Source organism: Dermacentor albipictus, chromosome 1, assembly GCF_038994185.2.
Source record: "Dermacentor albipictus isolate Rhodes 1998 colony chromosome 1, USDA_Dalb.pri_finalv2, whole genome shotgun sequence".
In the NCBI taxonomy this organism is placed as follows: domain Eukaryota; kingdom Metazoa; phylum Arthropoda; class Arachnida; order Ixodida; family Ixodidae; genus Dermacentor; species Dermacentor albipictus.
Genome location: NC_091821.1, coordinates 313298190 through 313320788, shown reverse-complemented (window position 1 = coordinate 313320788; position 22599 = coordinate 313298190). Strand labels below are relative to the sequence as shown.

Genomic DNA, 22599 nt, shown 5'->3' with positions numbered 1-22599 from the left:
TGGACGGCAAGAACTGCTCAGGTATTTCATTTGGTAGAAGGTTTGAGCACACTGCAAGGCCAAAAGGGTTGCAATTTGCTTAAAACTTCATGGCATGTACAATCTGAAAAAAGGCTGAAATTTCTATTATCATGCAGGAACATGTGTGAATAATGTAGCACTGCGCTGCGTCACAGAGAATGTAAGGGGTTGTACATAGGCAGATATGTTAGTAGATGATTGGTGACTACAGAAGTCAGGCTCCATTAAAGCCTACCTACTTTCACTGATTGCTTTACCGCTTGCATTTGTTGCACTGGTGATTTATGTCTGTTTAGAGTTTATTATATGCCAAATATTCCAAGGCTGTTTGTGAACACTTGGAGTAAATCATTGTAAATGTGCTTGGCATTATAAACACCTGTTGGATAAAAGCATTTTCAGTTGTAAAACACTTTAGTGCCTTCAGAAAATGTAATGCCTAAATGGCAGAAGTGTGCAAAGGAGTTCAAATGGCAAAATCAGGGTCTATAGTATATATCGGTCTCTTTAGAAGTGCAGGAAACACTTGTAATTGTAGCCTTCTGGTGCCATAATTAAGCTGGAAGAGAAATTGATGGGTCTTTAATGAAACTGATTAGAAGCAGTGAGGCCATGTGTCTACCAGTGTCGCAATATTAATGAGACTGTGCAAAAAAAAATTTTTTTAAATATGTGCGTGCTTCAAATGGAGCTCTGCGGAGGTATTCTGTAAGAGTTCACCTAGTGGGCATGTCCATTCTATCTGCTGTTGAAATTCTGATTGGCTGGGCTGGGCTGGGCTGGGCTGGGCTGGGCTGTGCATCCACAGCTGCGAGACACCACAGCCAATCAGCACTTCAGCAGCAGACGAAATGGACATGTCCACTAGGTGGACTCTTACATAATACCTCCCCTGCAGTGGCGGCTATAGGGAATAAAAATAAAGCAGGACATTTGCAGCCATCTGGCAATTATTTCAAAAAGATCCTTTAGCCATAAGAATTTCAAGAGTATCTATTCAGTTGTCTGAATCTCGTGCTACACTTTATTAAAAAAACTCCTATGCCCTTTGCACTCCAAACTGCTGTCCTAATGACCGCACTACATGTGCCTCAGGGTTCACACCTTGAGCTATAACACGTACTTGGGCCGTGGATTAGTGTGGCCAGCGTGTCCCACACTACAAAGATGCTCTCAACTTTTCTGAGAGACACTGATCTCAACAAGATACATTCGAATCTCATTATAACAAAACAGGATATAACAAACTAATAGCTACAACAAAGTAAGTGGAATTCTTCTTGAAATACGCATTAGAGATCCATGTATTTAGAACCACGTTTTACTACGAAGCTGCCCATGGTTGAGATCCCAGAAGCTTTGCCAGGTGGGCCAATCCCGGCAGCAGTGCAGGGTCGGGAGCAATGGCTCATACCCCCATAAGGCAGAGGTGTGATGTGCACGTACAGCACAGCTTTCGTTTCCATACAAAACGCGCACGCACACACACACACACAGAATCCATCGAACCACATTATTAATCCACTTCTGTGATGATCAATGTACATTGCTGCTGATCCCTCGCTGGTGGTCGTTGTCAAAGACTAATGTAGACATCTCAAAACTGGAAATAAAGCAGTTTTTCACCCACTTTGTGGAAGAGTTTGGCCTAAAGTTACTTCAACAATTTGAATCAACCAACTACCGTACACGGGTCATGCATAAATTTAACTTTAGCCACAAACGTTTCTCAAATACACACGGAAAACATCAGTGTGTATCATGGCGACTAAAAAGCAGTTACAGCAGTAATTTCAAAGTGATAAATAAAATAAAGGCTTCGTAAACTGCATTGAAGCATGTGTTTGTGTCATATATCACTTTAAAGCAATTTGTGTAATGGGCAGACATCATGGGATCGGTGTTTGACAAGTTGCCCTACAATAGGTGCAACATATCTGCATCTTCGCTGACCAACCATCTTCACAGGAGTGGATTGGTGGTGATTTTAACGAAGTGAAATTGTCCTAGATGAACTAGATTAGTGTCCGTAACCAAAAAATACCAGACCGTTGCACGCAGAGTACATCGCTTTCCATGGGGTTTGGCACTCATTTGCCGCAGCAGTTCAAAACTCCCACGTCGAATACATTGCCAAGCAACACTGGTCTTTGTCACTGCCATGGCTATGCTCGGTGAGACAGCACTGTGCACTGCCTGCATGGCTATGCCATGCAGGTGCAAAACATTAGTTCGTTCAGTTCTGTGTGATCCGCCACACAGACAGGCACAGCTGGGCGTAGCCTCCGATACCTTGGTGACGCAATCTTGGGGTTCACGTGCAAGCCTGCACTTGTCACACCATGCCGCGAACCTATGTGTGGCAGTCTCAAATATTAGCACATTCACTTTTCTCTTTCCCTATGGCATGTTATGCAGGCAACCACAGCTGGGCCTGTCCTCAGAGACATCCCCGGCGCAATCTTGGGGGTCATGCCCAGGCTGTGCATTCACTTCTCCATCTCCCTGCGGCGCGCCGTGCAAGCTGGAAGCTGGACATGGCCTCCAAGATTGCATTGATGCCAGTGCAGTCTTGGAGGCCATGAGCCGGCCAAGCCAAACTGGTGTAGCAAGTTCACTTGCCTCCTTCATCACACAGCGGAGCTCTGTGTTGAGTGCCACATGCTGCTCGACTGCAACAAGCAAATTGGAAAGCGGACGCAAAAGACCATCACTATGGAACAGAAGGCAGTGACCAAAAGGCTGTCACGTCAGGTGCTAAGTTGGGGGACGCCGAAGATTTTTTTGTTGTTTCATTCAAATTTCATCACATGCATGGCCGTGTAGCAGTTCCACAGGCCACAAAGCCATATTTTTTCCATGTTTACAATTGTGCGCCCCATTGGGCGTATAATCCAGTAAATGGCAATAACAGATATAACGAAGTAATGAATATAACCAAGTAATTTCAGCTCTCCCTTCAGCTTCATTATAATGATGTTCGAGTGAACATTGATTTTGCATGTTGTGTTACGTGTGTGTTAAGTTCTGTACATCTGTGATAGGAGGATGTGGGCCCAGGCCTCAATCACACAGGGATGGCACCATGAACACAGAGAGGCTTTAATGACACGGGGACGGGACTAGAATAACATACATGATAACACACACACAGTTCCTTTCATAAATGTCTCTCGCTTAAGTATAGTCACCCTCAGCGTCAATGTAGGAAGGCGTCCGATAGCGCGTCGGTATCACACACTCACGGCATGAAGAGGCACAAAGATGAATCTGGAGCGGCGAGTGGCGCAGGTGCTGGAGGACGGGCGGATGCCCGGCACACGACGAGCCACTCGCGCGACAGCTGGGTCGGGACGTCTGCCCGCCACAGGGTAGACCGTTCGGAAGGCTTAGCTGCACCGGAACATGCCGGCGTCGGATGCTCGCCCAGCAGTGGAGCAGGCCGGTTGAAGCCCAAGGACAGCCCGGCCTGTTCTGCCAGCACACCCAGGAACACCGGCCTTGGGTAGACGAACTGCTCGGCTCGTTCGGAAGGCCAGTCCAAGCAGCTCAGGCAGATCGCATGGCTGCCGTCTCCGCCCAGACACCGGCTCTTCTCTTCCTCTTCGTCCGTTGCCGCCGCACAGCAATCACGCGCATTCGGCCGCGACATTCAAACAGTCCAGACTCCTATCACAACGTCCTGTACCTATCATTTTATTTATCATCGCACTGACCTGGAGTAGCATGCTGGGCTCTCCAGCTTTCATTAAAGAGCCTCTCTCTCTCCTATGCCCAAGTAACATTTTGCTCAGAAAAGCTTTGCAGATATCACACAGACATTTGGAAACGTCTGTGTGAAAGGTCACAACAATTGGGAAAGGTGTCCTTGAAGTAACCATTTATGACCTGGGCTCACCTGCATACGGGAGGCAAGCAAGAGGTTGCGGGCAGCCAGGTCTCGGTGCACAAAGCGGCGAGCCTGCAAGTAGGCCATGCCACATGCCACCTGGTGTGCCCATCGTGGCACGTCCTCCTCCATGGACACGGGCCCACAACGTTCCTGCAGGTAGCCCAACAGAGAGCCTAACGGCAGAAGCTCTTGCACCTGCACACACACACATGCACACACACATATCCAACTTGAGACAAAAAAATTCTGCGTATTGAATTGATTTATTCAGGAAAATGTTGCCTCGAGGACCATCAAAAAGGCAAATGAATGCCTCACTATGTGCCAGCCCAGCTTTTCTGTATGTGACACAGCAGATGGTATAGTAAATTTCAAAAAATGATAAATGGAAGAAAGATGCAATTTTGGTGTAGCTGCAGAAATGTGCACACCAAAATGCATCATGCAGCACATTTACATGTCATATGTTTGGCTATTCTTGAAGTTAGAGGAAAGTGTGTGTTCAACCAGTCACTTGTTTAAAAGTCAAAATTTTAACTTTAGTAAGCTGTTTACATGCAAGGTTACCAGCTAGCTTGGAGTCATTCCATGGTTGTAGAACCACGAGACTAAGGTAGAAATGAGGTTTTAAAGGGACACAAAAGGCAAATATTAAGTCAAGCTAGAGTGATTGATTAGTGCTTGAGAATCTCTAAGCCATCAATATCATTGGGAATAGAGCCTTGGTATTTGAGAAATTGAGGTAAATGCAGGACACGATTAGAGACTCCCCAAAGACATTCACTAACTTGACCGGTGACGAAGGCACTCTTCATTTAGACTCTGTCACTAGCACTCAAGAACTCGTTATTCATTTATTTATTTATTTATTTTATTTATACATACTGCAGCCTCGGTGAAGCTATTGCAGGAGTGGGTAGTGAAAAAAAGGAAAGCATGAAAACGAGATACAGGCACAAAAAATATGAATATCAAGTATATGTAATTGCTTTCAAAAATTCTTGCATAGGTAAAGAGTGGATGCTTCCAGGCAGTGAATTCCAGAGTTCAATGGCCATTGGAAAGAAGCTGTGCTTGAACATATCTGTTCGGCAAAAAAAAGGAATAAGGTTGAGACTATGAGAACTCCTAGTGATAGAAGGTGGACTAAAGTTCAAATAATTATTTAGTGTATCAAGGCGCTCAGAATGAATCAGCGTGTGTAAATATTTCATGCATTCTAAGCGGCGGCGAGATGAAAGAACTGTAAGACCTGTAGCTGTATAATGGGAAGAAGGGGAAAAATCTCGGTTATAGTTGCGAAAAACGAAGCGCACTGATTTCTTTTGGACTGATTCTACCTTTTTAATATCGGATTTCTTATGAGGATTCCATATGATGCAGCCATAATCAAGAATGGGGAGGATAAGTGTTTTATACGTCACCAGTTTGGTATCCTTTGGAGCCTTACGCAATGAACGATGGAGGTAACCGAGACGTCTAAAAGCTTTGTTACATATGATGTCAATGTGTTTCGAACATGACATGTCATGGGAGAAATGAAGACTAAGGTATTTAAATTGGGTTATTCTTTTTAAATCTTGACCATGGAAAGTGTACGTGAAAAGTGATGGAGATGGGCGTCTGGAGAAGGACATGGAAACAGTTTTACAGAAATTAATGTTCATTTGCCATTCCCTGCACCACCTACAAAATTTTGCAAAGGAGTCATTAAGTAAATCATGATTCACTGGTGTGTTAATACTATGATAGCGGATGCAATCATCAGCGTGAAGACCAATACTAACGGACACGCAATGCGGCAAGTCATTAATATATAATAAGAAAAGAAGCGGGCCTAAAACGGAACCTTGTGGGACGCCGGATGAACACTGACAGGAGAGGAAATAGAGCCGTTAAATTGCACAGACTGAGAACGCTGGTTTAGGAAGCTATGTATCCAACCAACCAGAGAAGGGCTATTTAGAATGGAGTTAAGCTTGGAGAGGAGTTTTGGGTGTGGGACGGTGTCGAAAGCTTTGGATAAGTCAACGAAAATGCCGTCAATCTGTCCGCCTAAATCTAATGACTGACAAATATCGTGCGTGAATTCGATTAGTTGGGTAGTGGTGCTATATCCGCGGCGGAAACCATGTTGGTAATTGGATAGGATATTGTGGCTTTCAAGAAACTCCGTGATGTGTTTAAAAATTATATGTTCGAGTAACTTGCATGAGTGGGCAGTTAATGAAATGGGTCTGTAGTTCTGCAGAAGTTGAGCGTTACCGGATTTGTATATCGGAATGACCGTAGCAAGCTTCCAGGATTGGGGAACAGTGGAGGTGGATAATGATTTACGGAAGATAACGGAGAGGTATCTGCTTGTCCAAAGAAAGTAGCGCACGAGGAAATAATTCGGTATGTCATCTGGGCCGCAGCTCTTTTTAGTATCTAAATGGAGGATCATGTTCAGAACACCTGAGCTAGAGACAACGATGTCTTCAATAGGAGGGTATGAGTCACAGCTAAAAGGGGGAAGTGAAGAGTTATCCTGTGTGAACACGGAATGAAAATAGGTGTTAAAAGTGGAAGCAATCGCGAGTGAATCTGAAACTGCCACGTCCCTAACAACTAAACTGTTACTTGTGCTGTTACTTGGCATTATCGATTTCCAGAACATACGACGGTTTGTTTTAATTAATTTTGGCAAAGTAACAGCATGGTAGAAATCCTTGGCAGATGTTAGTTTCTGGCGCAGTTCCTTCTTGGCATCATTGAACTCTGCAATTTTGTCAGGATTACCATTTCTTTTAGATTTGCGCAATCGCGAAACACGACGCGATAAATGCAGTAGTCCTCTTGTCATCCACGGTGAATTAATATTTTTCTTTTTTGTTTTCAGGGGAACGAATTGGCTAATACATGTTTCAACAATATTCTCAAAAAACCCTACGGCAACATTGACATCATTGTTCAAAGATAATTCATTAAAGTTCTCAAACGATTCGCTAAGTGAGTCGGTAATTGCAGCATCATCGGCGCGGCTAAAATCACCAAAAGTGCAGTACTCAATCCGCGGTTTGGGAACAATACAGCAAACCGAGAACAGTACGGCTTTGTGGTCAGAAATCCCGTCAGTAACGCAGCACTGGAAGCCACCCTCGAAAAGACTTGAGCCAAGAAAAACTTAATCTAGGACAGCCGTTTTCCTGGTGTTCTCGTGGACAATCTGTTTAAGTCCGAGTGATAGGGAAAGGTGCAATAATTTTCTTGAGAGTGACACATCGCAGCCGGTAATGGTAAGAGAGGGCCAGTGAATGCCTGGTGCATTAAAATCTCCCATAAGTATTATATTTGATGATTTCAAATCATCATGTTATAAAAACTTCATTGTATTGCATTATAAGATGAAAGAAAATGCTACTTGTTGAGTTCTATTTCATTTTTACAAAAAGAACTCATTGACATTACTCTTGACAATGATGCGGGCGGTCGAACGGTTTTGTTTTCGCTCGACTCTGTGCCACCTGCACTTTCATGTTTCAGTAGTTTAGTTATCGCATAGTGTTGCGCTGGTTCTGCTGGCTTGCGGAATTCACACAAACTGCAAGTAGCAGAGAGCTCCACTTCCATGTGATGTCGCAGAATGTCCAAATGACCCAGGCCACTTGACCAAAAGCAGCTGTGCAGCTGCTTTTGGTCAAGTGGCAGAGCAGCAAATCCATCGCTCTGTCTTAGCTTTCTTTCTCCATGACTGAGTGTTTGCGTTTTGTGTAAAAAACCGTACTGTCGTCTGTCAGGCGCCACTTACTCACCGATGTCACCACTCGCCGGTTGGGTGGCAGGAGATTTGAATTGTGATAAAGGTATTCAGATGGACGGACGGAAAAAACTTTAATGGAAAAAGGACCTGCGAGGTTGCCAGCCCGGGCTCAGGCCACCCGGGCATTGTGTGTGGTGAGGCATAGCCTTTCCACCGCTGCCCGGGCCCGCTGGATAGCCCATAATTGGTCGTGTAGTTCTGAGCTAGTCGGAGCGCTTAGCCATCGCTCCTCGAGAAGGTCCGGTTCTATCTTGTCCTCTACGTATACTGAACCGATCTGTGTGCACTTCCACAAGATGTGTGCCATGTCTGCGTGTTCGTGTTTGCAGAGCTTGCAGCTTGCGTCTGGATATTGTGTTGAATTTATTCTGTTTAAGTGTACTGGGTTTCGGAATGTTCTGGTTTGCAATCTTCTCCAATCTGTTTCTTGAGACCTGTCGAGTTATTTGTGGGGTTGTGGGTATGCTTCTCTTTGTTTCGTGTAGTGTGTCAGTATGTCGTGGTACGTGACCAGTCTGTCCCTGTCTTTTATCGCTTCTTCGTCGTCCTCTCCTCCTCCGTCTTCTCCATCGCCTCCGCCGCAGTCCTTTCCTCTTCCCCAAGGGTTGCGGGGTGTTGGGCCGTCACTGTCCGTGCCGCGGTGGGTTAGTGTTCGCGCTACACGGTGGGCCTTCTCGTTGAGGTTGGGAGGGGCATTCATGGTAACTTCTCCCATATGTGCCGGGATCCATTTAAGGTATTTGGGTGTAATTGTGCCGTTCTTAAAGTCTTCTGCTCTGTGGTTCAGGATTTTGGCCGCCTCGGTGGAGACCCATCCCTTTGTGAAATTCCTAATAGCCGTCTTCGAGTCGCTGATTATTGTTCTGTATTGTTGCCGACCGCTGATTATAGCCAATGCGATTGCCGTTTCTTCCGCTGCCTCCGACGATCTAGTCCTTACGGAGCCCGCAGTCACGGTCTTTCCTTTCGTGCATACGACCGCCATTGCGAAGAGGGAGTTACCTTTGTCAGCGCCGACACCACCATTGTCGTCCCTGTTTCGGGGGTACCGCGCGGCGTCTACGAAGAGCACCCCCTCCCGCGCGCCGTGATTTTTGAGGATCGTTTTCGTGCGGCATTTCCTTCTCTCGACATTGTGCACGGGGTGCATGTTCTTCGGGATATTTTCCGTGTTAATTGCGGCTCGGACGTCTGGGTGAATCTGCATCTTGGGGCCGTTCATTCCGTGGTAGTTTATGCCGATCTTTTCCATGATTTCTCTGCCCGCCTTGGTTCTGGAGAGTCTTTCAAGTTGCGCTATTCTCTGTGCTTCTGCGATCTCCTCCAGCGTGTTATGCACCCCGAGTTGAAGTAACCTTTCGTTTCTTGTGTATTGGGGGAGACCCAGTGCTGTTCTGTACGCTTTTCTAATGAGCGCGTCGATCCTGTCTTTCTCGGCCTTGTTCCAGTGGACGAATGCCGCCACGTACGCGACGTGGCTGATCGCGAAGGCCTGAACGAGCCGTACGACGTTTCTTTCCTTAATGCCCCTCCTATTGTTGGAGACTCTCTGTATTAGCCGAATGGCCGCCATGACTTTCTTTTCCAGGCGTGTTATAGTTTCCGTGTTTGTTCCCCTGGCTTCGATCCAGAGGCCCAGGACTCTAATCTTTTGGACCATGGGTATCTCCGTGCCTTTCCTCGTGGTTAATCTGATTCCCCTATTGTGTAGTTCCGCTACGTCTCTGGACGGTTTGCCGGACCTGTTGGGGCGGTAGAGCAGCAGTTCCGATTTTTCCGGTGAGCATTCAAGTCCGGTGCCCTCTAGATGATTTTCGATTGCCTCCACCGCCCCTTGATGTCTGTTCTCCATATCCCCCTCGCTTGCGTCTTTCGTGGTCCAAATCGTAATGTCGTCTGCATAAACGGTGTCATTAATGCCTTCTATTCGGTCCAGTTTTTCCGATAGTCCGATCATGACGAGGTTGAAGAGCATCGGTGACACGACGGACCCTTGCGGCGTGCCAGCGCTGCCCATGTCCACCTGGATACTCTCCTCCTCGTCCAGTCTGATTCTGGCTGTTCTTCCCGTAAGGAAATTTCGGATAAAATTATACGTTCGTTCGCCCAGGCCGAGTTGCACGATTCTGTCGAGTATGGCCGTGTGCTTGACCCTGTCGAAGGCCTTCTTTAGATCAAGTCCAAGTATTGCTCTCAAGCCCCGCCCCGTGGTATCTATGACTTGCTCCTTTAGTTGTATCATTGCGTCTTGTGTAGAGAGCCCTCTTCTGAAGCCAATCGTGTTGCTGTGGTACAGGTCGTTTGACTCCAGGTAGCCGTTAACTCTACTCAGGCAAGCGTGCTCCATCACTTTACCAACGCAGGAAGTGAGAGAGATCGGCCGCATGTTCTGTATTTCTAAGGGTTTACCCGGCTTCGGGATGAGGATCACGTCGGACCTCTTCCATTCGTCGGGTATCCCGCCGTTCCGCCAGCACTCGTTGATGTAGTCTGTCAAGCGGCTCGTTGCCTTCAGACCCCTCAGATGCAATTTTCTCGCGAACTAGTCTTTTCTTAGCATAAAACAGTCATTACGAAGCTTCTGGAATTATAAACAGTCCACATCAACTTAGTATTTGCCTTTAGTGTCCCTCTAATATGAAAAACTTTTGTCAAGCATAGCCCTGTCTTTCCTGCAACCTGTCTGACTGTTTTTGTGAAGCAGCTAGAGTTATCAAATGCCTAGATAGTGCCAAAGTGTGCAATTACTTATCGCTTGACATGTCTGCTCTGAGCTTCCGAGAAAAGCACACCCAGGTTCTTCCACAAATGGTGATTGTTGGCGTTAACCTCAGGCATCTAGCAATCTAAGTGACAGTTGATGCTAAACGCCCTAGGTGTGCGTAAGTGACATCAGGACTCTATAAAAGAGAGGCTCGTTCCTTCTCGTTTGAGCGCACCTTAGGAACTGCGTAGTCTACATCACTATACAGGCCTGTTTTTCACAAAAATGCCTCGCTCCAACAAGCTTCTCACCCTATCTGAGTTCAAAGAATGTAAGCGCACCAAGGCCACTCGCCAAGGTTATGCAGCGAAGATGCCTGAGGCCTGTGTTATGCGTTAAATATGATGCAGCAAATGCAGCACCATATTTCTTATGTCCACTTGAAATTATATCCACTTGAAGCCATCAGAGTACCATCATGAGTGGCGGTCCCAGGCAGATGGCTAACAATCGCACAATGCATGGGTGCCGCAAGTCCACCATGAGCTCAGCCTCGCGTGCAAAGCCTTCACTGGCTGACACCTCCCGCAGTTTTTTCACTGCCACAGACACCTGCACAAACAGAGGTCTCAAGCATTACAACTCGCACAAGCACTGATACACGAAGTCAACTTTCTGGCAAATGTCGCCAGCTCACTAAGCATGATAAAGCAGTGCAAAATACATGGACAGAGGAAAGACATAAAACATAACCAGCACCTGTGCATGTCTTACATCCTTTTTTTGCTGATGTCTTCGTATCGTATGCACTTCAAACAATCTTTATTAATCTGAATATTTCCTTCTCATGTTCCACGTCCTAGTCAGTACACTAAAAATATGTGGGTGAACTGATGCTGCTTTTCCCACAAGGTAGTGTAGAGAAACTTCATTTTCTTTTGTTTAATGTTCAATTAACCACTATGTAAAGCTTGGGTCCTACAAATGACTAATAAATAAGATTTGAGCAATGTGCGATGGAGCTTTTTAGAATGCAGATGTCGCACAAAGCCCAGTGACCGAACATCTTTTACATCATCACCCTATATTAAGTCCACTGCAGGACGAAGGCCTCTCCCTGCTATCTCCAATTACCCCTGTCCTGTGCCAACAGATTCCAACTTGCACCTGCGAATTCCTTAATTTCATCCCCCTACCTAGTCTTCTGCCGTCCTCTATTGCACTTCCCTTCTCTTGGCACCCATTCTGTTACCCTAATGGTACACCGGCTATCTAACACATGCATAACATGACCTGCCCAGCTCCATTTCTTTCTCTTCATGTTAATTAGAATATTGGCTATGCCCATTTGCTCTCTGATCCACACCGCTCTTTTCCTGTCTCTTAACGTTACGCCTATCATCCTTCATTTTATCGCTCTTTGTGCAGTCCTTAACTTGTTCTCAAGGTTCTTTGTCAGTCTCCAAGTTTCTGCCCCATATGTCAGCACCGGTAGAATGCACTGACTCTACACCTTTCTTTTTAGTGATACATAATCGTAAGCTTCCAGTTAGGCTCTGCCAATGTCTGCCATATGCGTTCTAACCCATTTTTATTCTTCTGTAAATTTCCTTCTCATGATCAGGGTCCCCTATGAGTAATTGACCTAGGCAAACGTACTCCTTCACAGACTCTAGAGGCCGACTGGCGGTCTTGAACTCTTGTTCCTTTGCCCTGCTATTTATCATTATCTTTGTCTCCTGCATATTAATCTTCAACCCCACTCTTACACTTTGTCTGTTAAGGTCCTCAATCATTTGTTGTAACTCATCCCCAGTGTTGCTGAACAGGACAATATCATCTGCAAAACGAAGGTTGCTGAGATATCTGCCGCTGATCCTTACTCCTAAGCTGTCCCAATTTAATAGCTTGAATACTTCTTCCAAGCATGCAGTGAATAGCATTGGAGAGACTGTGTCTCTCCAATGCTATTCTTGGTGAATATTTCCAATACTTCAATATCTTTCTCCAATATCTTGGTGAATATTGTATACAATACCGGAAGTAAACAAATGGGCCTATAATTTTTCAATTATTTAACGTCTCCCTTTTTGTGGATTAGTATAATGTTGGAATTCTTCCAGTTCTCTGGGACCCTTGAAGTCGATAGACACTTCGTATAAAGGGCTGCTAGTTTTTCAAGCATTATGTCTCCTCCATCTTTGATTAAATCGACTGGTAGCCCATCTTCTCCTGCTGCTTTTCCCCATTTCATGTCTTGCAAGGACCTTCTAACTTCATCGCTAGTTATAGAAGGAGCCTCTGTAACCTGTTCATTACTATTTCCAATGAAGGTATCCTGCTGCTATGGGTATGGTACAGGTCAGTATAGAATTCTTCGGCTGCTTTTACTATAGCTTCTAAATTGCTGATGATATTACCCTTCTCACTGATTTCATGTTGCATCCATTTTTTACTGCTTCGCCAGTCTTTCTTACGTTATAATTTCAAATATCCCTTACTTTCGCCTTGATTAGTTTTGACAGTTCTGCAAATTCTACCTGATCTCTTGACTTGGACACTTTCATTCTTTGTCATCTCTTTATTAGGTCCTTCGTTGCTTGGGAGAGCTTACCTATTGATTGCCTTGGTGCGTTACTTCCCACTTCAAATGCTGCTTCCGAAGCCAGCCTAGTTACGCTTTTGTTCACTACCTCTGTGTCATCTTCATCTCGCTGTTCTAAGGCTGCATATTTGTTTGCAAGTACCAGCCTGAATTGGTCTGCTTTTACTCTTACTGCGTCTAGGTTGGCCAGATTTTTCTTGACCAATTTTACTCTTTCTCTCTTCAAATTGAAGTGAAGCCTAGGCCTCACTAACCTATGGTCACTGCACCTTACCCTACCTAAGAGTTCAACATACTGCACTATGCTGGGATCGGTAGAAAGTATGAAATCTATGTCAAATGTGAGTATCGTTAAGGGCCCCATGTCGCAGAAAATCCGGTGTCAGAATCTTTGGATTTGTTTGTGAGCGAAAGTTTCCGTATACAATTAGGTACATGTACGTGGCAGCGCAGCCTCTGCACTCTCGGCGGCTCGGCCTTCGACACAGCACAAGATGGATGTACCCTGTGCCTCGTCGGCTTCTCGGTGAGAGAAACGACAAGTTCCACCATTATTTTGCCCCCTACTCGTTTTAAGTGCTGTTTGAGGTCGTCGAAACCTCTTGTATACCTGGCTGTGTTCACAGTCGCCTGTGTACGCGAGATTCCAGAACTACTAGGTCAGAACTGTTTAGAAATAATTTTATATTGTGCTACCTATCGCGATCAGCAAGGGAGTTTTTAGGCATGTAAGATCCTCTGGGCTGAAATTCTCTGCCGCAAGGCAGCCTCGCAGCCTGCAGGGTTATCTGACTGAGCTGGCTTGTATGCCAGTTGTCCTAGTCGGAACTTCGAATCCTCGAGTTTTTTTTTTTCTCTCTCTCTCTTCTTTTATTAATCTGTAGGTGGTGATATCGAATTCACATCCTCCAGTACTATACATCTCCAGGCTTGCATTGACGCCCGACACCGGCAAAAACGCCGCGAACCAGTGGGACTATATTAATCCAATTAGAAAGGCCTATGAAGCTTCAACAAAGACACTCCCTCACCAGAACAGGAACTGGCCTCCCTGGTGCAGTATTTGGCCACTACCTCACTCACGATTCCTACAATTAACCCACGGCCCTCATGGCCCGCAGTTGTGGAGCAACTGACCAAGGCGGCTGTCAGACCTGTTTTCTCTGGAACTGGACAGGCTGCCAATGGAAACTGACCCTGGCAACCTTTATCACCCGAACTCTCTCAAGTGACGGTAGCTTAGCAGGACTCTTTGAGGAACTATCAGGCATTGTTTGGGATATCATTGGCCTTAGTGAGGTTAGAAGAAGTGGTGAGACTTATACAGTGCCGACTAACGGCCACATACTCTGCTAGAGAGGACTCCCAGATAAGAAGCAATACGGGGTAGGATTCCTAATACATAAGGACATAGCGGGAAACATAGCCGAATTCTACAGCATTAATGAGAGGGTAGCAGTAGTCGTAATAAAACTTATTCAGAGGCATAGATTAAAGGTGGTGCTAGTCTACGCTGCAACCTCCAGTATGATGATGATGAAGTAGATTGGTTTTATAAAGATGTGAAATTAGCCACGAGAAAAGTGCAAACTCAGTATACTGTAGTAATGGGCAACTTCAATGAAAAAGTGGGGAAAAAGCAGGCTGGTGAACAAGCAATATGCAACTATGGTGTCAATTCTAGAAACACTAGAGGAGAGATGCTGGTAGAATTCGCTGAAAGAAATAAGCTGCGAATAATGAACACCTTCTTTAGAAAGCGTAGCAACAGAAAGTGGACCTGGAAAAACCCTAATGGTGAAACAAGAAATGAAACATCTTTTATGCATGGGAGCAAACGTCACAGCATGCCTTTAGAACATAGTTCTTCAGCTTTATTTTGAAGAAAGTAAGATGCTTAGAAGCACAAGGCTTGGTATTTTCGCAATGGCCAATGGAATGCTCAATTTAGTGGGCAGTGTCAGTAGGCAAAAACCAGAAGTTGCCAAAGACCAATGCAACTGAGCTGCCAACCAAACCAATTTGGAAATGTTCACATTGCTCTGCTCTGAACTGAACTGAATTGATAACAGATTTGGCCAGAACTGTTTTTTTGTTTTGTTCTGAGATATTATGAGCCGGTGACTGAACCAGTTTAGAATCATTCCATTGTTTTCTCCGGTTCAGCTCCAAAGTGGTGACACACATTTCAATTCGGCAAAAATGAGCAGTGAAAATCCGTTTATTGTTCAACTCCCTGTTCTTGAAAACACTATGCCTAGCTTTATAGTAAGGAGACTGATGTTCATTCAATGAAAAAGTGATTTATTTGGAACAGCACGCCCACGACATACACACTATAGTATATGCAAGTGTTCACAAGTCTGAAGCTGAAGCGAAGTAATGTTACAGAATTTTGATGGTAAATATATGCAAATATGTGCTATGTAATTAAGCATAAGAAGTTAGTTACATTTCTTAGCACAGTTCACTCAGCAATCATGAAAGGTGTCATAAATTCAAAAAACGAAGCTCTTGATCATAATAACTCTATGGGAGGCATTGACTGGTGCAACGAAAATCTGTCGCACTACTAACTGTCACTCTGCAATGGCTAGAAGATCTAGTCCTGGAAAATATTATAGCACCTGCTTGACATGGTAATTTTCAAAGAATTTTGCTCTACAAGAAATCTGACGGCAAAGTGAAGCATATGGATTTTCAAATTAAACTTGTGGAGCGGTTGCTTGAGCTTTACCAAGAGGACGAAAATCAACCAAGGACAAAAAAGCCAAACATGGCTCATTCAATTGTTTCTGGCTGGTGAGTGCATTAGCAGAATAAGGCCAGTGATAAACGCCACAGAGAAAGATAATGCTAATTGATGGAAATGTGTAGGGTGCAACAAATGCAGTTAATCAGCCTTAAACGGACTGTGATCCTATGTATATGCTGGATCATCTGGCAGTATAGGGAACCAGCCCTGGCCAAAAGGCACTACGGCAGTTTGAGTGTGTGCTGAAATGCTGGTACTGTATGGTAGGAATTAGCCTTCACTGTATCAGCGCATGCTAATTAATGCCCAACATGGTCAGCCAAACTCTGTATGTGACCATGCATGTTCCAAGAAGCACATTCACCTATACGTTTTACATGCTGGTGCTGGTTTGGGTCAGGCCCTGGACACATGTGCCGCAAAACAAGCGGTGAATTCGCTGATGCAAAACTGCATCATGTGCTACCGGAAAATGTTTCCTCCACCCGCTAGTCTGTGTGTTACGGCAATGCTGTAGGCATATGAAGCTTGTGGGAATACTCATGTCCAATGTCGGTTGCACACATGGCAAACATCACATCAGAGGGGGGAAGTCTGGTTGGTCACTGCGCCCAATTTTGCTGCAAATGCCACAATACTAAAGAGAGAAAAAAAAAGACATCCTGCTTTGACCTCCCTCCGTTTTTTTTTTTTTTAAGCAAAGAGGAGGGTTGCCATTTGGGTCAGCCACAAAGGACAACCATCAGACAGGGCCTATAGAAGCATGTTCATGCTCCAAACACCTTAGCCAAAAGCTTCACACAAAGCGCAAGCTTACCTCAGTACCTTCAGAGGTCAGCCACAGACCTTGTAGAACAGAGCCATACTCTCCTTCCCCCAGCGTCTGACCTGCATAAAACACTTGGCTGAGCTGAGAGTATTTCCTTTCTTGCAAGCTGCTCTGTCCTTTCACTTTCTCAGCTTTCCTTATTAGTGGATGCTTTCTCTGCTCTACTTATGATGATGATGTCGTGGAGTTCAGTGGTGCAAGGGCCAGGTCTGGCCAAAGAGTGCAGAGCAAATGATCACATGTTTTCAATGGAACAATGAATTGCGAAGTGTAGATGTAACATGGCTGTAAAGAGGCCTAAAAAACATTTGCTGTAAAGAGCAATAAAATATGTACATATTAAATTCTGATAATGACTGCTCAATTATCTCTGTCATACATCTTGTGAACGGACATGTGTAAAAGCTTCACAAACTAGGCTTTGTCTGCAATCATTGGAAAACTGGCATGCACTGTGGCAAAATGCTGGAACTGAATTAACACCATTCCAGGCAAATTATCAACAGTATGAACAGCGGATAACCTGAAGCAATGTGCATAGACATAAGAAAGAAATCTCCTTTTCAGAAATGAATCCTTAGAGCCTACATCTTGCTATATACCTGAGGTAGGAATACAGTACGAAATTTCAGCAGTAGCAAAGAATACATCATGTTCTCAATGTGACAATTTGCCATGCAGGCTGCCGTGAAGTAAAGAATGCCAGACCAGTTTGACCTCTCTCGTTCAGGAATGCTTGCCTTCATCTAGTCATCACAACAAAAAGGACACTGTATGATCAAACACAGGTAAACATCCTACAGTAGAGTCTCGTTAACGCAAACTCCAAGGGGACCAGAAATTTATTAGAATAAAACAGAATCCAAACTAAGGAGAGCCCCATTAAATACAAGGCAGTACAATTGCGCGATACAGTGCGTAAAACAAGTTCATCACTGGGCTCGCATTGGAAAACTTATCTTTCATACATCAGTGCGCGACATGTGCCGGCAGCCTAGGTTTCGCATAAAGTCCAAGTGCGATAAGATTGCGCCTTGTGCGGCATTTTCTGTAGGTCTGAGGAAAAGCATCGGTGCTCATCCTGTGACAAAAGGCAGCGGGTGCACGCGTGTCCCGTGACAATTGCTCCTTCCCACGCTTGTTGAGCTTTACCGCAATAATTTGCGCACGCTTCACCGCGTAATACTGCTGTAGTGAGGTGAAGCTGACTGTAGGCAACGGGCATTATGCAACGCGTCGTGCTTTCCGAGCTTCGTAGCCAATGGCGAGGACCACAAAGGCGGAATCGGTGCCATTGCTGATAGCGGCGAATACTTTCAATGAAAAACACGGCAGAGAACGGCAAGAAACTTAATAGCGAACGCAGAAGCAGCTAGGCCTAGCGTAGCTGCGGTGGTGGCTACGGCTGCCAGCGGATCTGCGTGCGAGAGCGTTCGAGGAGCGACGAGGTAATCAAAACGGTGGCGGTGGTGGTGATTTTATTAATGCCGTTTCAGACCTGATATGACGGTAAAAAGTCCGGAAAATCAGACGGCGAAGGGTTCTTGCATCCGAAATTTCAGACGTTATTATACATAGGCTCTAGGGGTATGTGGTGGTGCCGCGAAGCCGTCCGAATTATCGGGAGTCCAGAAAATCAGTCGTTGACTAAACACTGGCAACTACTCCTACTCGAGCCAGCTTTACCACGACTTTCTTTCCCTTTCATTAAATTACAGCTAATTTTCCCTGATAGAAGCACAAATTCCTTGAGTTTTCCCTGAGTTTTTCCAGACTACTGGAAATCCCTGAGAATTCCCGGTTTTCCCGGTTGGTAGACACCCTGAATAATTAAGATCTCCATGGGCTAAAGATCGTATATATAGCTAATGTTTTGAAAAGAGATCAGCTACACAGAAAAGGTACTGCTGCACACACAATAAACATATGCTATAACATTGAAAGCCAACTGCTTCCTAATTTTGTGCACTAGGCGAAATAAAACCAATTACATAAATGTTTCTGGAGTGGCAGGCCCCAGAATGAAACAGAATCCAAACTAAGAAAAGCCCCTTTAAATACAAGGCAGTACAATTGTGCAATACAGTGCGTAAAACAAGTTCATCACGGGGCTCACATCAAAAAACTTATCTTTAATTCATCAGTGTGGGACATGTGCCGGCAGCCTAGGTTTCACGTAAAGTCCAAGTGCGATAAGATTGCGCCTTTTGTGGCATTTTCTGTAGGTCTGAGGAAAAGCATGGTGACTTGATGCACACCATCTTCCCGCAAGCCCAACCTGGCCCAACCCACTGTTATAGGTCATTTGGTCGAACGCTCACCAAGAAAGGAGGGGGGGGGTGCACTCAGCACAGTAATGTGATTAAGTGTGCGTTAGGGAAGACGGGAGGCAGAGGGGCAAATGCAAGCGCGTGTTAATGTGTTAAAGCATGCTAAGGGGCTCTTTCCTGTTCTTTGTTTAAGCTGGATGGAAAAGGAGGGCACACGCCGCCTGCTTGTTCCGGTTTGGTCTTGGCTTCATGCATGTCTTTCCTCATTATTATTACAAGATGGGTAGCTAGCAATGCATTGACCTTTCACCTTTCACTCAAGTTTGTCCAAAAGGAGGTCCACGGGAGCAAGAAATTTTGCTTGAAATGTCTGTTGCATGAATTTTGGAGTTCAACATTGCAGGAGCTTTTCACCATTCAAATACATAGGAAAAGGCGGCATTGCAAGACACGGACGAAGGCAAGACTACAAGGACGAGCGCAGATGGACAGCCCTCGTCCTTGTCATCTTGTCTCCACCCGTGTCCTTTTTGCGTTGGCGCCTTTTTAAATATGTACAAGCACGCCCAATTAGCCGCATTAATCAAACACATAGGACTTTGCTGGAACTGGTAGTATTTGAACAGATTTTGAAGTATCGAGTTTTCACTGCATTATGATTTTTTTAAAATTATGTTCCCACCTACATCACCAACACAAAAATACAAAGGCTATTACTGTCACATCACACAGCCGAAGATTATGTTCAATAGACATATGAAAAAGAAAGTTCAATAATTTTTAATTTCTCTGGCTTGAACAATGATTGTCTGTTCTCAGTGCTTTGTGAAGCCATCACACAGGCTGCCACAGTTGAAAGAAAAGTAGGGGACACTGCACTTACCCAGACGGAGTGAATCTCGGCTAATCACAGCAGTCATTGTGGGTGTCTGTCGCTGTGACGTGAGAGAACGGGGTCCCACAGGTGGCGGCTCATCTGGTGCAACTGGGAAAAAGAAGCATGTCTGCAGCTCAACCAGAAGCTACATTTTTACAAGCCACTTTCTTTAGCAGGAAACAAGGTCTGCTATCTGCAAACAGTTATAGGCAACATTTTATGCTTCAATTAACCCTTTCACTGTCACGGACGTACCGGTACGTCGTCGCGCTTCCGCCCCCACAGTATCACTGACGTACCGGTACGTTCTCTATCGTGCGTTCAAAATTTCGTGCCTGAGCACAAAGCTGGCGCTCCTGGACTGGCCACGCCATCTCTTGACTCTTTCTACAAGTTCGTATTTTAGCCGCGACCTGTGTTAGTAGATGTATTAAAGAGTACGGTGCAACTGCCACTCCCCCCTCTCTCTTTGCTGAGTAACGCGGTGGCTCCGCGTTCGCTGGATCATGCGTCGCGCGCACGTGGTTATGGGTTCAAGGGTTGCTCTTCCATCTCCGCTGGTTTGAAGGTTTTTATTTTTCTTCTGTTGGTGTGTCTGCTATGGCGCGTCAAGTTCAGGCACACGCACCGTTGCCTCTCCGAAAAGAGTGACTTGATTGCTGCTTTCGCTCTCTCGCCGCACCCTCGATTCCGACTTGCAGCAGTAAACGTAAAGCCCTTCGAACTTTGTTTTAGCCTTTTTCCATCTCCTTCTGTCTTCTTGACCACACAACGTCCCATTTCTCTCCGTTGTGCAGGCGACTGTAAGTGCATCCTCCCTGCGCGCGGTTACTTTCGGATGGCTGAGCGGCGCGAGACCTTCGTCTGCTCATTGGAGCGGTGGCTGTTCCGATTCAGAATACGAGCCGAGCTCGGATTTGGACTCGGACAGCATCATGCGATCGACGAAAAAATGAGTTCCGCATCGTCGGATTCGGATGTTGAACAGATGTTATAGTCAGGCTGATGATGATGTTTACTAACAACAGCTGCAGAACACTGAAATGTGCATATTGCATTGACTATGTTATTTGTATACCACTGATAATCAAAAATAAATTGCTATGTTCATTCCCTCTTATGCTTGTTCCCTGAAACCAAGCTGACACTGGGGGTGGGTCACGGCCAGAAAGGTCCGACAGTGAAAGGGTTAAGCACATCAGCACTCAGGCTATGCCAGCCCCGCCGCATCCTGCAAGTCCTTTCTAATAAAACAATTATGGTTGCTCTTACTTACGAGGCTGAGCAAGGCGCACAGGCAGACCATCCTCAAAATTGCTGTAGTGGGCCACCAAGTGCTCCAGAGATGACAGAAGTGGGCCATCGTCTATGTGCACGTATGGGCCCTGCACAGTGTATGCAGCATTCACTTTCCCTTGAAACAGCAGAACTTAGCTAACAGGTACTTATGAGTAGGCACTAACACCAACACACATATAAGGATTTACCCAAAACCCAGCAACATATTACAATGGGCAATGCCATCAATGTTATGTCTCTGATAACCCAGACGCAAGGCCAGAGCAGCAGCCATCCTCAAACAGATCAAGCGACACGACATTAGCGCAAGCTTCGTCGACGCTGCGGAGTACAGTGACGGGAAGACCTTTGCCGTCGTTGTGGTCGACTCGAGCGGAAATATTTCCAATGGCGCCTCGATTCGCACTTCAGACCCCGGAGTCGCCGAGCAAGTCGCCATCGCCCTCGCCCTGCTAGACGGTCGTGGGTCTGAAATCTATAGTGATTCCAAAACGGCAGTTCGGGCTTTTCAAAAGGGTTGCCTTGCCAAGGAAGCTGTTCGTCTTCTCAGCGGCTCGAGTCCACATGCTCTCACAAACCATTCAATTCACTGGTTTCCCGCTCACGTAGGATCGGTCGAGGGTGCTCCCCCGAACCTCAATGAGTCTGCCCACGAGGCTGCGCGAGACCTCACCGACCGCGCTTCCTCTATAAGGAGCACTGACTCCCCTTCTCTCTATGGTCACAGGGACGCTCCCGCTACTCACAACGAGATTATTAAATATTTCGACATGTCCAGAAGGGTCTTTCCACCCCCTCACCCCAGGTTGAATAGGGCACAAGCCGTTTCGCTTAGGCTCCTACAGACCAGCACATATCCGTGTCTGTCCGCTCTCCACGAGGCTTACCCCAATGTAGAGTGGAGGCGTACCTCCACTCTACCTCACATGCTCTGGGAGTGCGGGTCCACATACCCCAAGTTCATCAAGGAGGAGTGGGACTCGCTTTTGCGTAGCCCCGCTCTAGAAAAGCAAATCCTGGCCGTCCGGCGTGCCCGCGACCGGGCTGGTGGGCTAGACCTGCCGGTCCCGACGTGGGATTAGCCGGGTGCGCGACGAGTTCGCGTCCTCACCGGACCTACAATAATGTTTATTCACTCACTCACTCATTCATAACCCAGGTGACCTAAGAAAAATTTAGCTAGCCAGCTGTGTCATGCTAAGCAAAGAAGGCAATGGCAGTCACAGTGAGCAGGACAGCGAAAGTGCCTGGACATGAAGGAGAATGCAAGGACAATGAGATAAAATGTGCAAACAGGATAAGAGGGAATTTGGTGTTTTGCTGAAAAGCCTCAGATGCATTACAGCCCAGTCCCGACAACATGAGAGACGGTGCAACATAAGTGAACCCTGAAAAGAAGCAATACCGGTGAGCATATTCACTGGGGTTTGCCATTGTTCAAACATAATTGAAGCTTTTGCACACGTACACTAGTAATAATTTATTATTATTAAACTCTGTGCTGGCAGCACTATAAAAGCCGACAAGACCATATTTAGCGAAAAT

At 45.7% G+C, this 22599-nt stretch overlaps 1 protein-coding gene across 2 annotated transcripts in view; it reads right to left on the bottom strand.

The window, feature by feature from the left end:
• Positions 1–22599, bottom strand: part of Shark (SH2 ankyrin repeat kinase) — a 68900-nt gene that overhangs the window by 26152 nt on the left and 20149 nt on the right. For both annotated transcript variants that reach the window (XM_065435752.2, XM_065435761.2), the window contains exons 9-13: positions 21032–21140; positions 19762–19863; positions 16597–16667; positions 10894–11031; positions 3920–4108 (exon numbers count right to left, since the gene is read on the bottom strand). In XM_065435752.2, the coding sequence (XP_065291824.1) occupies positions 3920–4108; positions 10894–11031; positions 16597–16667; positions 19762–19863; positions 21032–21140 (609 nt within the window). The remainder of the gene's footprint in view (positions 1–3919; positions 4109–10893; positions 11032–16596; positions 16668–19761; positions 19864–21031; positions 21141–22599) is intronic.